Consider the following 13,661-nt stretch of genomic DNA (forward strand, 5'->3'; position numbering starts at 1 on the left):
ACACACTGGCGAGTCCTCATCCTAAATGTCTATTCTCTTGTAATGTTCAATCTGAAATACTTATGAGGTATGTAAGCTAATCAGCCGAACAGGGATATTTAAGAATGAAATATGATATTAATGATACTAGGGTTGACTTTGCATCCAGGACGAGTCTGGTGTAGCTACACCTACCTCCACAGCACTGTGTCAGCGCTTGAGAAGGGAATTGAAAATTCCAACACATTCTCACTCTGACCTCGTCACATATCGCCGCTTGGTCATGGACTTTCTATGTCAACATATGATGTGCAAGGTAGGTTTGTTGTTTCACAGGAAATGTACAGTTTGCATACTGTCTCTTTCAAAATAAATGTATTACGTTGGTACAACACTGCAAATTGATTTTTTTTTCTTTTGAAAAATAAATGCACAAGTTTACGTTGAGCAACACACGCATGTGGTTAGGTTGGGGTCATCCCTATGTTTCCAGGGTTCTATGTTCCCCACTTAACCCTGCAAAAAAGGTTCTATGTTCCCCGCTTACACAAAAAGGGTTCTTTGTTTCCCGCTTGGTTGAGCGGGCAACATAGAACCCGGGAAACATAGAACCTTTTTTGTGTAAGCGGGGAACATAGAACCCGGGAAACATAGATACGCTCCCGTTAGGTTGAGTTAACATGGTTTGGCTTTACAGTCTCACGGGAAACAAACACTGGCCGCCCAGGTGAAAGTCGGTAGTTGTTAGACCCATCCATCAACCAGTCATAATTGTCTTGGCTGGTGCCAAAGCGAGAATACAGCGAGGGCACTAGCAAACTAGTGTAGAAGGGGAACTTGTTTTGGAGGAATATTTGTAGTAGACGTGCGGTAGGTGCGCTTAAACGCCAAAGCAATGCTGTTGCGGCATTCATGCGCTCCCAAGCGCCTATGTTGGAGTTCAACTTTTGGAAAGCAGCAGTGCGCACCACATGTCATGTGACAAGAACCAACCAATCACAGCCCACAAATATCTTTCCCTCCTTCCCTAACTATCAGTTTTTGATAAACATGGAGAAGAAGTCAGTCATGTAAGTGCAGGGCTGCCAAAGCTTTAAATGTGTCCCATGGACAATAGGCCTTCACACAAACAGTGCCCGGAGGAAGATCAGCTCTGCACTCAGGATTTTGGGTAAATAGGCTATGATATGGTGCGTCTTTAGGTTGCCTAGCAACCTTAGATGCGACCTGCTGTGGCGCTCTTGAAAGCTGGCACAGAGAAGACACAAGAGTAGCATCCAGCGCCTGATCTGGCAGCATTTTAGGCACAGTCTGTATCCACTGAGTCAGACTAGCTCAGGTCATACAGCATTAGCATCTATCTCGGGTGCATTACAAAACATTAAAAAGTTAGCTGGAAACAGAAACATGGACCTAATGTTAGCTTTATTAGCAAGCTGGCTACATCTGAAAAAATATGTCACTGACAGTTGGCATTTTTACAAAACGACAGTCACTCGCTATAAATGAGAACGGGCTTTTGTCTTCCTCTATCTGAAATCAGGGACCCATTGTTTCAAAAATGAATTTCCCCTGTTTATTCTGCCACTGTCAGCATTTAAACTGCATTTGTGCTGTGCAAGAACAGAAAGTTGACAGCTGCATTACAGTTTATGACATAATATCTTTTAATCATAAAAGAAAATATTCAGTTTTTAGGTCTGTTTTAGGCAGGCGGCCATGACGAACTGGTTTTGTACTTCAGCTGTTTGGTGAGTAATCCAGTAATTGAGCTTGTAATCCAGATGTCCGATATAAAGGGGTTTTAGTGGTCTTGTGTCCTGGGATTGCTGCTGTCTCACCTCATTTGTTGATAAAGCATCAGTGTCTCAGTTCACCAGTTTGTAAAACGTCAATATCGTACCAGTTTGTTGATTCAGTCACCGGCAACTCACCTCGTTTGTTGAGAGAACCGAGTCTTCATCCAGACTGAGGATGGCATCAGTGAGGATGGCGTCGTGGGGGAAAAAACGACTGCTCATCGTCTGCAGAGACAAAAAGAAATAAATGACATTATTAACAACAGTTTATTAATATAAATATCCCATCAAAAGCAATACGAATTACATTTTTGTGTGAGTGATGTCGCATGTGACAATCTGTATCAGGGGTTATTGACCTGTAGCCAGTCCTACTTAAGGTGTTTAGGTTCATATTCATCTTTTTTCATCATTTTTGGGCATTGCATGCTTTTATCAGATCCATAGGATAGGTAGGAGTGATGACTACGAACAAGGGAGAGAGAGATCACAGGTCTGGCTGATTCAACATCAACATCCATGTGTTTTTTTCACCAAGTATCTCAGGAAATATGTTTCCCAGCAGTTTAAAGGTAAAGAACTGGCATAGAGGTATGAAAAATCAAGGTAGAATAAATGGCCATTGAGAAAATGTGTTTGTTTCACGCCCTGCTGTGTGTCTATCGATCACTGAGCTGACTTAATAGGTTTTGTGCGAGTCTTTATCAATTCACTGCCTAACAGAAAGTGTAGTAGACCTTGATCCATCGGGCTAAAGAAGGCTGCGGCTGCTGTTGATGTTATTGACTTGTAATTAAAGTGTAAATTATTGAACTGTTGAGTAGAAAAGGGAAAAAAGACACAGATCTCGACTTTAGCGGGGGAGAAAAGTGTAAGTGAGGAATCAGACAACCTTCTCAGGCAGACTCGTACCTCATTATCACACCAGCAGACTACAAACTGCAGCATCACTCTCATACACTGTTTACAGTTTATGATTGCTCTGATCAATGTTTATGTATCAATCTGCATTAGAAACATGTCATTATGTCTTTTTCTAGGCTACATGCGGGCCAATTTAGTTCAACAGAAGGATAATGTGAGGGTACCTTTAGTCTGATTCATGAGCAGTGGTTTTGTTTCGTCAAATTTCAGTGGGTGGAGCCTAAAAATAGAAATGTCTGTCTCTTATGTAATCAAGGATGACAAGTGTATTACAGCTATGTTTTCTGGGGGCCATTTTTGTGTGTAGAAGCAGCTGCTAGATTAGCAGGTCTAAATATTTATTCTCTGTTCACATGAGGGTTGGTTATGGACTTGTTTTAGCATTACGGCATGACCTGCTGAGTTTTTAAAGTGTGGCTTGGCTAATTCCATGTGTCACTCAGCAACTGGAGGTGGATGGGTTAGAGCAGGGGTCAGCAACCTTCACTACCAGAAGAGACATTTTTGGTCCAAAAAAAATAAATAATAATGTGTTTGGAGCCGTGAAATATATCTGAGCCATATAATTAATGTAACACAGCCTTATTAAGTCTAAATTACCTTATCAACATTACTAATAGGTCTAAACATTAATGTGTGTTACCATCAGGTGGCTACTTTGCAGTGTGCAAAAGTAAACACATCTGTCTATGCAGTATTTAATTCAACATTGTCCTCCAAGACTTTTCCTTTCTGGATTTGGAATCCACAGCTAGCTTCGCTAAGGAGACTCAAGGCACTAGGCAGCAGACATAGCTATGACATTTTAGTTGACGAAATGTTAAAACATTTTTTAAATTTGTTGTGGGCCTATAGGTTAAATATTTTTACAACTGGACAGTGTAAATTGGACAGTGTAAGAATCACTGTAGACCTACAACAATGATAAATTAAAATTAAAATGTTCAAAAATAGCCGGGATTCATTCTAATGTAGCTTAATTTTTGGTCAAAGCCACAGGGAGCCATTGGAGAGAGGCTAAAGAGCTGCATATGGCTCCGGAGCCATTGGTTGCCTCCCCCTAGGTTAAACAAACACAGGACTTTGACCCAGGAGACCAGTGTTTGTGTCCCCTGTGAAACCAAAAGTCAACATCAGGTTTAACAACTTAGCATGGTACTATGTACGTCTAATATGTTGTTAGTGTACAGGAATCAATAAGTTGGTGATCCCACTTACCATTACAAGCTGTCTTCTGTCATTATGAAAGGTGCACTGATTTTAATTTATTGTGTCGTTATGTTATTTACTGTCAGATTTTGTTGTTTGTTGCGATGTATTAGTTACCACAGAGATTTTGTTCTTTTTTTGCTCGTGTACTTGAACGCCACACTGATGAAACCCTGCAGACTTCTCGGATAGGCCACCATGCTCTGTTACAGTCTGCTGTCTCTGGACTTGTGGTAGGTTGACTTCGGCTAAGCTCCACTCCAAAAGTGCCATAAAAGCTCCCGAAAACACTTATTAATGTTCTGTGATGATGTTGGGTAAGGAGCTATGCAGGTTAGTGTAGGTAACTTTATTAGCATGTTAGCGGTTTGTCGCGGCGAATCCAGGTGGCATGGCTATTTGATTTGAAGCAAGCCTTACAGGTTTTGTTTCGTTTTGTTTCAGTGCATGTTGAGCTATAAAAATATGCGAGTCCAAGTCAAACAGTGACTGAGAGTGGGTCATCCTTAAATCTTCACAACGCAAGAGTACTAACCCATTACATCAGCAACACACCTACTCATTTTAACCCAAACCATTATTATTATTATTATTTTTTTTTAAACCTAACCAAGGAGTTTTGGTGCATCTGTGACCATTGCACAACTTTACCCATGTGTTTAAAACTGCAACTGTTAACGATCACATAGGAGCACCTGTAGGGGCGCTCTTGTGGGTTGTATTAAAAGGTAGGAATATACGATGACATCTGTGGTTGTATTGGTTGGAGGACTTGTTAAAAATGATGAAGAGCTGTACAGTTTTTTCCAGGAATGTGTAAAATATTGTGCAAAAATTCACACTATAATGTATAGAGAATATGTACAGTTATGATACAGAGATGACATGTGCATTAAAAAAGAACTGTCAGTGCAAAACTCAACACTGTAAGGCACAATCGGAGGCTAGACAAACATGATCTTTCAAGGTCAGTTTTCTAGGTTGGACCTGGAAGATCAGTTAAACTAACCACACAATCTACAGTAAATGATGCACTTAAGTGTAAGTAGATTTTTGTTCACATGGTAGCAAAAGTTCTCAGCAAAAGTTCTTCAATGTAACACAACTAGTATGATTAACTCTGCCTTAAACTGGAGAAAAACTTGTGTTAATCATTAATTATATATTTTTCCTCTGCTTTTATCTCACTCTACTAAGATTTTATATAATTGAAATGGACCTCCGTGGTAACTACTGTCACAGCAGTGACGTTTGACACAGATTCACTGTCTTAAATAAAGCAGATTGAATTTACAGCCCCAGGGGTAATATTAAGAGGCTTATTTTGCAAAGTAAGACCACAAATATCCGCAAGTTTAATGTCTACTTCCATCTCAGCTTAATGAGCCGATGGATGCTGACTGCAACTTCATCAAGAAATTAAGCGTAACATCAAACGAATTTGAGCGCAAATCCCCTAAATTATTTGAGAGTGCCACATAAAAAAATGAATTAAATCACTGCTTAAAGTGAGAACTCTTGGCAGAAAATGTATTTTCTTTGGATGGATGCCCTATAATCACCAGGCAGGTAATTAGTTCAGTTAGGATGGTGCTCATAGTAGTGTAACAATCTCTCAGCTTTCTTATGAAACCACCAACACAGTCTAATTGGTTAAAGTAAATTCACCACTTGCCTGATAATCAGCTGCATTCACCCTGGACCGATGGGCTGAATGTAGCAAGTTCACAATATCAAAGATTTGAATAAGCAAGAATAAATATATGAACAATCACATGCACCATACACACACATTGTCATGGGCCAGTCTGCATTATGACTTCACTACATTTCCAAGCATCCCGCAGGTTATCTTCCTTTAAACCTGGATTAAACCTGACTCAGGGCCATGGACCATTTGACGAGCTGGGAGTGAGAACAGCTTTTCATGTAAATGGTAAATGGACCTGCACTTATTTAGTTCCTTTCGAGTCATCCGACCACTCAAAGCTCAAAACTATGAGTCACATTCAACCATTCACACACACATTCATTCACTGGTGGCTGAGACTACCGTACAAAGTGCCACCTGCTACTCAGTTTTTTTTTAACACACTCACACACCGATGGAAGCATCATTGGGGTTCAGTATCTTGCTCAAGGATACTTCGATATGCGGACTGGAGGAACTGCTGATCCTCCGATTGGTGGACGACCCGCTCTACCTCTGAGCCACATTTGATTTGCAAATTTTGGAATAAGTACTACAATAAAACGCATCAGAGTCAGTGTGAGGTTTCTGTGTGTTACGATCTTTACTGGATGCTGGATTAAAGAAACACATACAGAAACTTGAGACTTGGTGTTCAAAGGCCTTTAGTCCTGTTTATTATGATTTGTAAAAATGAATTCAAATCACATGCATTCTTAAATTTCAGCTATTTATCTAGTGCCTCAAGGTTTTAATAGAGTTACACAGTGGTGCTCCATGATGGACTAAATGCCACGTTAGATGCTTTTCCACTCTGGCAAGAACATAAAAAATGGTCATTGTGACAGATATTCATCAGCAGTTTTCAGTCCAGTAAACGTCATTTTTGGCACTGGCCTTGAAAACCTCATAATGTACCTGAGCCTCATAATGTATCTATACCTGTCTGAGTGCAGGTACAGACAGACACTGCCCAGCCCTCCCTCCCTCTGGCTGGTGTCAATGCTTTTCTGCCTCTGGGCAGAGATTAGATCCCACTGAGATCACTGGCAGTTCAATGGTCTGAACCTTATCTTTGTCGCTCTCCTTCCTCCCATTTCCCCTCTTTATATTTGCCGTGACTCCTGCTACTTCAAGGGGAGACTTTGGAGATATCAGGTCTGTCTTCATCTCGCAGATTTTTCTCGATGTCTGTAAATTACAGCTGAAAGTCAGAGATCACAGAACTATTTGCAACACCATTATAAACTATGGACAGCCACTCACGACAAACATTTTACTTCATTATTAGGGTAAGAAATTAACTATTTCAGTCTTTATATATCAGACCAGTTATTTGATGTCTGATTGTGCCTAATTCGACTATCTTAGTCATAGTCTGAAAGAATCAATAAAAAGGTCATTTGGTAATGTTAGTTTATAATCTGTTACTACACTGGGTCCTAAAAGTTCTATACTGATCAGATAATTCATATGCTGAAATGATCTAGATGTAAATGAATACAAAACATTAGATGTCTAGGCACGGCTGTATATCATAAGTGTTACAGTGTGTTCTGGGGCTAGATTACATTCAAAGTCAAAGCAAAGGAGGGAACAGATGATTGTGCTGGGCAATGGGAATGATGCCGACATGCAAAACTTGTGCTATTTGCGTGTTTGTGTGAGTTACATTTTTTGCCGAACGCTGTGTCATCAAACCCTATCAGTGTTGAGATCTAGATGAGATTCTTTTGACGTTACCGAGAATTGGAAATGGAGGACCCAGAGCTCTACCACTCTCCGTCAGTACTGTACAAGGACAGAACAAATAAGGAGTGGGCTCTGAGATCGGTCAGCTAATGGTTAAATTCTAAAATTATGTATTTGTGACTTGTGGAAGCTGTTGTGTTGAGTTGCCTCCTAGCAAAATGCTCTGAGTAACTGAAGTTGGTCTTTTATTGTGGAAAGTAAACAACAGAACGAGTGAAGCAAAAAGGCGCTGCCAGGCAATATGAAAAATAATAAAGAACGTTGCCTTCTTGGTTCATGCTGGTTCAGAGCTCGGAGCCTCCACATGTAGCATGTTCACATCACTTGGTACCTTGGTACTTTGGGCTGTACTTTACTATGAACCAACTTAGCCGTTAGCTGCGTTCCTTAGTTAGTTAGCACAAATGTTAGCATAGCTGTTATGAGCAAATATTTGCCAGTCGTGAAATACTCCATAAAACACTTCAGCAGCTGGATTTGTGTGAGTAACTTGTGAAAAGGTGAAAATTCGCTTTGAGTTTAGTGTAAAAAACACTGATTTTATACAGTACTGTAATGTGCTATGTGATAGAGCTGATATGGACTTCAGTTAGAATACATATTGTATAGTCTGTATGGGTAATATGAGCATCTTTCAGGTCATTGCTTTGGTTTTATGGCTGTGACTTTACCGTTTTAGTTTATTCACACAGCTCTTACCAACCTCACTTTTAGTAGCAGCCTGCCCCCTCCTATTACAGGAGTTGGTGGAGACCAAAACAGAGCAAATAGACTTAAACAACTGTCTGCTAAAACATAACATAAAAAGTTTCTAAGGCAATAATACTGAACATTTGTAAGAAAATTTGTAAGTTGTCTTGTGAATTTTCTGAGAATAACTGTGTACTCTGTGACATAAAATTAATCTGATCTGTTGCTACTACGAGTTGGATTTATAACAGCTGCCCTGGTAAGAAATAACTTTTGATGGCACTTTCCTAAGGGATATTTTGGCATCAGTATTCTCCAGACTTTGTGGAATATGTACAGAATTAAACGACAGAATTAAAAAAAATAAAATAATAGAATACATTTTATGTCTTTGATTAGACAAAACAAACATACATAAACATATCCATCTTAGTTGCCAATGACTGGTCTAACAAATAATAAAATAAACGATATTTTAAAGTCAACACAAGACCATTAATTCTACTCTAATTCTGCCTCTCCACCCTTCTGTTCAACCGCATTTCAACATCAGGTCCCACTTCACCTTTGAACTCTCCACATTTATACTCCTTTGGTATAATTTAAATGCATACCTAAGGAGTCAGGATCAATGTTGAAGATTAACTTATCAATATTAAATTCAGGGTGGGGGCAACACGTGCAATATTGCAAGGTGATTGATGATGGTGAGATATAGTCGACATATTAACAGTGACAGAGGGGAGTCCTTTGATAATATTGATGTGTGGGTCATGAATGCTGATCCAGCAGGACCTCTCTTATAGCAAGGCCGAGCTATGGGAGACCTGATTCATCTGATCAACCAGTCAAATTCTCTGTGTACTTAGCAGCTGGTTAATAATTTATACTAAAAATAATTTAAATCCTGAATTATTAAGGGGGCTCCAGCCCAACCAGGATCCCAGAGTAAACTATGATTTTGTATTGTGTATGTAAGGATTTCTATTGCGCATAATTTATCTGCTAAAGTGTACAACATACTCAGAAAAGAGTAAGTTTACCAATTAAGAGAAGGTAAATTAAATGGACCCTGTTAAAGGGTTAGTCTTTTACCTGACATGTGCCCCATCAAAAATATTTAATATATAAACCCAGTACAGTGAATAACATGAGCATAGAAATGATTATGTAATGCAACAAGTCAATATGTATTGTATGTTGTACAGTATCTGTATAATATCAGCAACATGGATGGGCGTCTAAAACACTGCTAAGCACAATAATATATGTTGTTGTGATCAACCTAAACTAGATTAGCAAAAGTTTCTGGAGACAATGTGAGTGTTGCTACAAATTTAATTAGATTGTTCTATATTAGTTTAAACATGCATCACATGCCAAGCAACACCTCATTTATGTTAGTGAAGACATCTGGGAGTATGCAGCCTGTTTCTTTTTTGTGTTATGTTATAAGTTTAGACTCTGTTATGCTTAATATTGTTGGAGATTTATCATGATTGTTGGTCTGGAAAGTTAATTCCTTGTATGCGTAAACATTTTGGACAACAGAGCTGATTCCGATTTAGAATAACTGTCCCATTTGAATAATGTTCAAGATTTCTAAATAGGGCCTGGGTTGAAAAATACAAAACAGCAAGCCTAGCGCTTCAGGCTTAATATTTTGAGATTGGTTTTGACAGAAGAACAACTACATTTGTCAAATGTTCCGATGCTTTCTGACAAGTGACAAGTGACCGCATGTGACTGCTGTGCAAATGATGACTGAAGAAGCAAAGGTAGATGGTTGGGTTTGGGGTTCACTGAAAACATGGTTTCAACTGGATGGGTGTGGTTTTGCAGGACTTAGCAGTGCACACTTTGGCGAGCTCTGTGACTGTGCCGTCTTAGCCCATGTTCGAGTGCATGTTCATACTTTATATGAACGTCTGTGCACTTTTGTAAGATTGCAAAACAAAAATCCTGAGTTGTTTGGGGTTGAGGAAAATGAGAAGTTGGACCAGGTGGCAAAGTGTGGGCTGGTTTTATCTCTAAAGCTTGGAAGGTAAGACAAACTAGACTGAATAATACATACTACAAGTATAAAGGCACATAGAATATACTTTTCATGTTTTCCCATTACTTAAATATCATTATCACCTATAAATGCTACATTGAAACTGAAAGCATGCCTTGTAAGCCCGACAGGGCATCTAATTTCATTGATGCAAGATGCAACACTGGTGTCAGATCTCAGACCCCACCGTCTGAGTAGATTTTTGTTGTTGGACATGATTTAGTCTAAATGTTTAGGTATTTTAGCACTGTTTAGTTGTACATATTCTTCAGTTTAACTTTACGATGGTCAATTTTTGACCATCTAATCTGAGAATTTATCATCAGTCGGCTAAGTCATTTGAAAATCTGCAGTGAAGTCCGGCTGTAGTTGCAGCAAGGAGCAAAAATCTAAGTGTATCTTTGTAAATGTATGATCACAAAAAAGAAAAAAAGAAAAAAAGTTACATTTTATTTGGCGCCTTTCAAGACACTCAAGGACACCTTACAGGCAAGGATAGAGAATATAAAAGCAGATTAATAAAGTCAATGGGATAAGAAATAATGTAGCATAAAAAATAGATAATAAAAATAATAATAACAAATATTTAGCAAAACAAATTTACAGTGAATAAAATTCTGTGTAAATAGTGGATGTGTGAGGCTAGACGAACAGGGGTCAAACTTAATGGGCTATCTGAAAGAGGTGAGTTTTGAGGCCGGATTTGAAAGTGGAAAGAGAGTGGATGCTAGGAATTTCTGGTGGGAGGGAGGTCCAGAGGCGGGGGTCAGAGCGTCTGAAGGCTATAGACCCCACGGTGGTCAGGCTGGCTGGTGGGACAGTGAGGTGGATGAAAGAGGAAGACCTGAGAGTGTGGATGGGGGTGTGGATGTGCAAGAGTTCAGAGAGGTACAGAGGAGCCAAGTTGTGGATGGCCTAAAGGTGAGCATTAGGATCTTAAAGTCAAACGCGGTATTTAACTGGGAGCCAGTGAAGCTGCTGAAGGACAGGAGTGATGTGAAGGATGAAGGGGTTCTGGTGATAATGTGAGCGGCAGAATTCTGGACCAGCTGAAGTTTGTGGATGGACTTGAGAGGGAGACCAAAAAGGAGCGAGTTACACTAATCAATACAGGACGTAAACAAGGGGGTGAACAAGAATGACGGTACTGGGCGGTATGAGGAGCGGGCGAAGGTGCTTAATGTTGCATAGATGGAAGTAGGCAGACCAAGTGACATTATTGACGTGAGCTCAGTGCTGTCACGGATGATGCCCAGACTCTTAACCTACTGGGAGGGGTAAACTGTGCAGTGAACAATATCCAGAGTGAAACTGTCAATTTTTGCTGCGGTAGATCTAGTGCCATGAGAAGTAACTCAGTTTCATCACTGTTTAATTTAATGATGTTGCAGGAGACCCCGGATTTGATTTCCTTTAGAGAAGGAGGAGGGTGGAAGGGTGGAGGAAGGTTTGGTAGACAGACAGAGTTGGGCATCATCCACATAGTAATGGAGGTGAATGTTAAATTTATGGAAGATGTGGCCAAGAGGAAGTAGGTGGATGATAAACAGAAGGGGACCCAAGACCGAACCTTGAGGAACACCGGTAGTGACTGAAAATGGCTGGGATTTGAATGTTTTAAGTTGGAAAAATTGTGTATGGTCAGATAGATGGGTTTCAACCAGTGCAGGGGTGTTTCAGTGATTCCAGTGGAGGCCAGTCTGTTAAGGAGGATGCTGGGAAAAATGGTGTCAACGGCTGCACTCAGATCAAGCAGGATGAGAATGGTTAAGAATCTGGAGTCAGCTGCCATAAGTTATAGTTAAGTGTGAGGTCTTCTGTAGGTTCAATCTTGGGGTTAAGGCAAAGATTAGGTTAATAAACAACTTTTTAGGATATGGTTTTGCTAGTATATCCAACAAGTGACGAGACTGCTCATCAGGCACATTATGCTCTGTATGATATGGGATGTAAGGCACCATTTTTGGGAAGTCCCAGTTGAATTTGGCACTGAAGACTGTGCATCAATCTCCGCCTCCTACCAACAGTCATAACTGGGTTCTTTAACTACTTTGACTACAATCTTTTCCTACCTTTTATCAAGTATTTTTTGTACCATGAAGGAAAAACAACCTATTTTCTCTATGTATTAAGACATTTGGGATACGAATAAAATAAACTGAAAAGTAGATGCGATATTTAATGAAAAGAGTGGAAGTAAACATGAGTACAGAAAGGAGAGAGAGAGGAAGTAAAGCCAGCTGATGGAGTGTATCCACTCAGCATTACAGAGTAGATACACTCATAACCAACTGCAAATTACTCTGCTGCTGTGCTCTGTCGAGGCGAATTGCAAACTTTCTGTGTGTGTTTAGTTATTATAGTGGGAACAAACACAGCAAGCGGTTGGAAGGAAATTCACTGAAGAGCATCTGTCTGGGCTGCACGACAATATACCACATGACTAATTATAGGACCATAGACGCTGCTGGGTACCGGCACACACACACTTGCATATTGCCTCTGAGACGCGTTTTATTGTCACCAGTGGAAACATTGTTCTTGTGTTTCAAGGGGGACACATTTACATGAAAACAAACAGAGGCAATTAGACCAGAAAGCATCAGGATTAGAGAGAGGTTAGTGTGTGTGTGTGTTCAGTGAGTGAACAAGTCAGAAAATTGTTGTGTAAATGAGTACAATTAAAAAAGGGAATGTCACATAACAGTTGTGAGTTCATACGTGCACATATGTGCAGACAGAATATTTTTCTGTGATACTGCAAATGAGAACAATCCAAAAGAAGTCACACTGTCGACTTCACGCTAACAGCAATTCACTGTACTTCCAAATAAAGTATTTTCTTTTTTTTAACAAAACTGATTCATTAGCAAGTCATTCGCGGTCCATTCAGAATGGACCCATGACCCACTTTTGGACCACGACCCACCAGTTGGGAACCACTGCTCTATATAGTGGCTTAAGCAGTCCACTGTAAAATGTGCAAATTGAGGAGAAGTCACAGATATTACTTTGTATAAAGTGAATAAAATCTAGACAGAGATCTTGTATCAAAGGTTACAATATTGTAACCCTAGTTCTATTAGCACAGCTGGAGCCCTCTACTGGACTCTTTGGGTAACACTGCTGTAAACATGAGCACACATTTGCACACTGAAAAAGCATAAACGTAGCCAGTCAATCAGGACATGCCTACCCGAAAACATGCAAAACCTATAGTATATAGGGAGGTAGATTCCCATGTCTGACATCCTACACCCATCCTACACAGGCTCCACCCTCGACTGGATTTTTTTTGGTACAGTGGAGAGGGCCTGATGAATGAACACGCTGTTTGGACTTAACATCGACCCAGCCACACTGATCCTGACCGACAAAAGGTTAGTTGTTGTAGCCCAGCTTCTTCTTCATAACCTAGGCCACTACAGCAGAGACGAGGGGGCTCCAGCCAACCCAGGTAGTGAGCAATCGAACTGGGCAGAGCTGTGGCCTAACCTTGCAGGGGTCAAAGACAAGCATAGACACCCTCCACAGCACATTTTCCAGGTCATCAGGGTACACG

The 13,661-nt window shown here is 40.1% G+C and overlaps 1 protein-coding gene across 2 annotated transcripts in view; it reads right to left on the reverse strand.

Moving 5' to 3' along the window:
* The window catches only part of LOC126399224 (exostosin-1), a 388,340-nt gene that overhangs the window by 20,835 nt on the left and 353,844 nt on the right, over positions 1-13,661 (reverse strand). For both annotated transcript variants that reach the window (XM_050059081.1, XM_050059080.1), the window contains one exon: positions 1,914-2,003. In XM_050059081.1, the coding sequence (XP_049915038.1) occupies positions 1,914-2,003 (90 nt within the window). The remainder of the gene's footprint in view (positions 1-1,913; positions 2,004-13,661) is intronic.

Source organism: Epinephelus moara, chromosome 12 (genome assembly GCF_006386435.1).
Source record: "Epinephelus moara isolate mb chromosome 12, YSFRI_EMoa_1.0, whole genome shotgun sequence".
Taxonomy (NCBI): Eukaryota; Metazoa; Chordata; class Actinopteri; order Perciformes; family Serranidae; genus Epinephelus; species Epinephelus moara.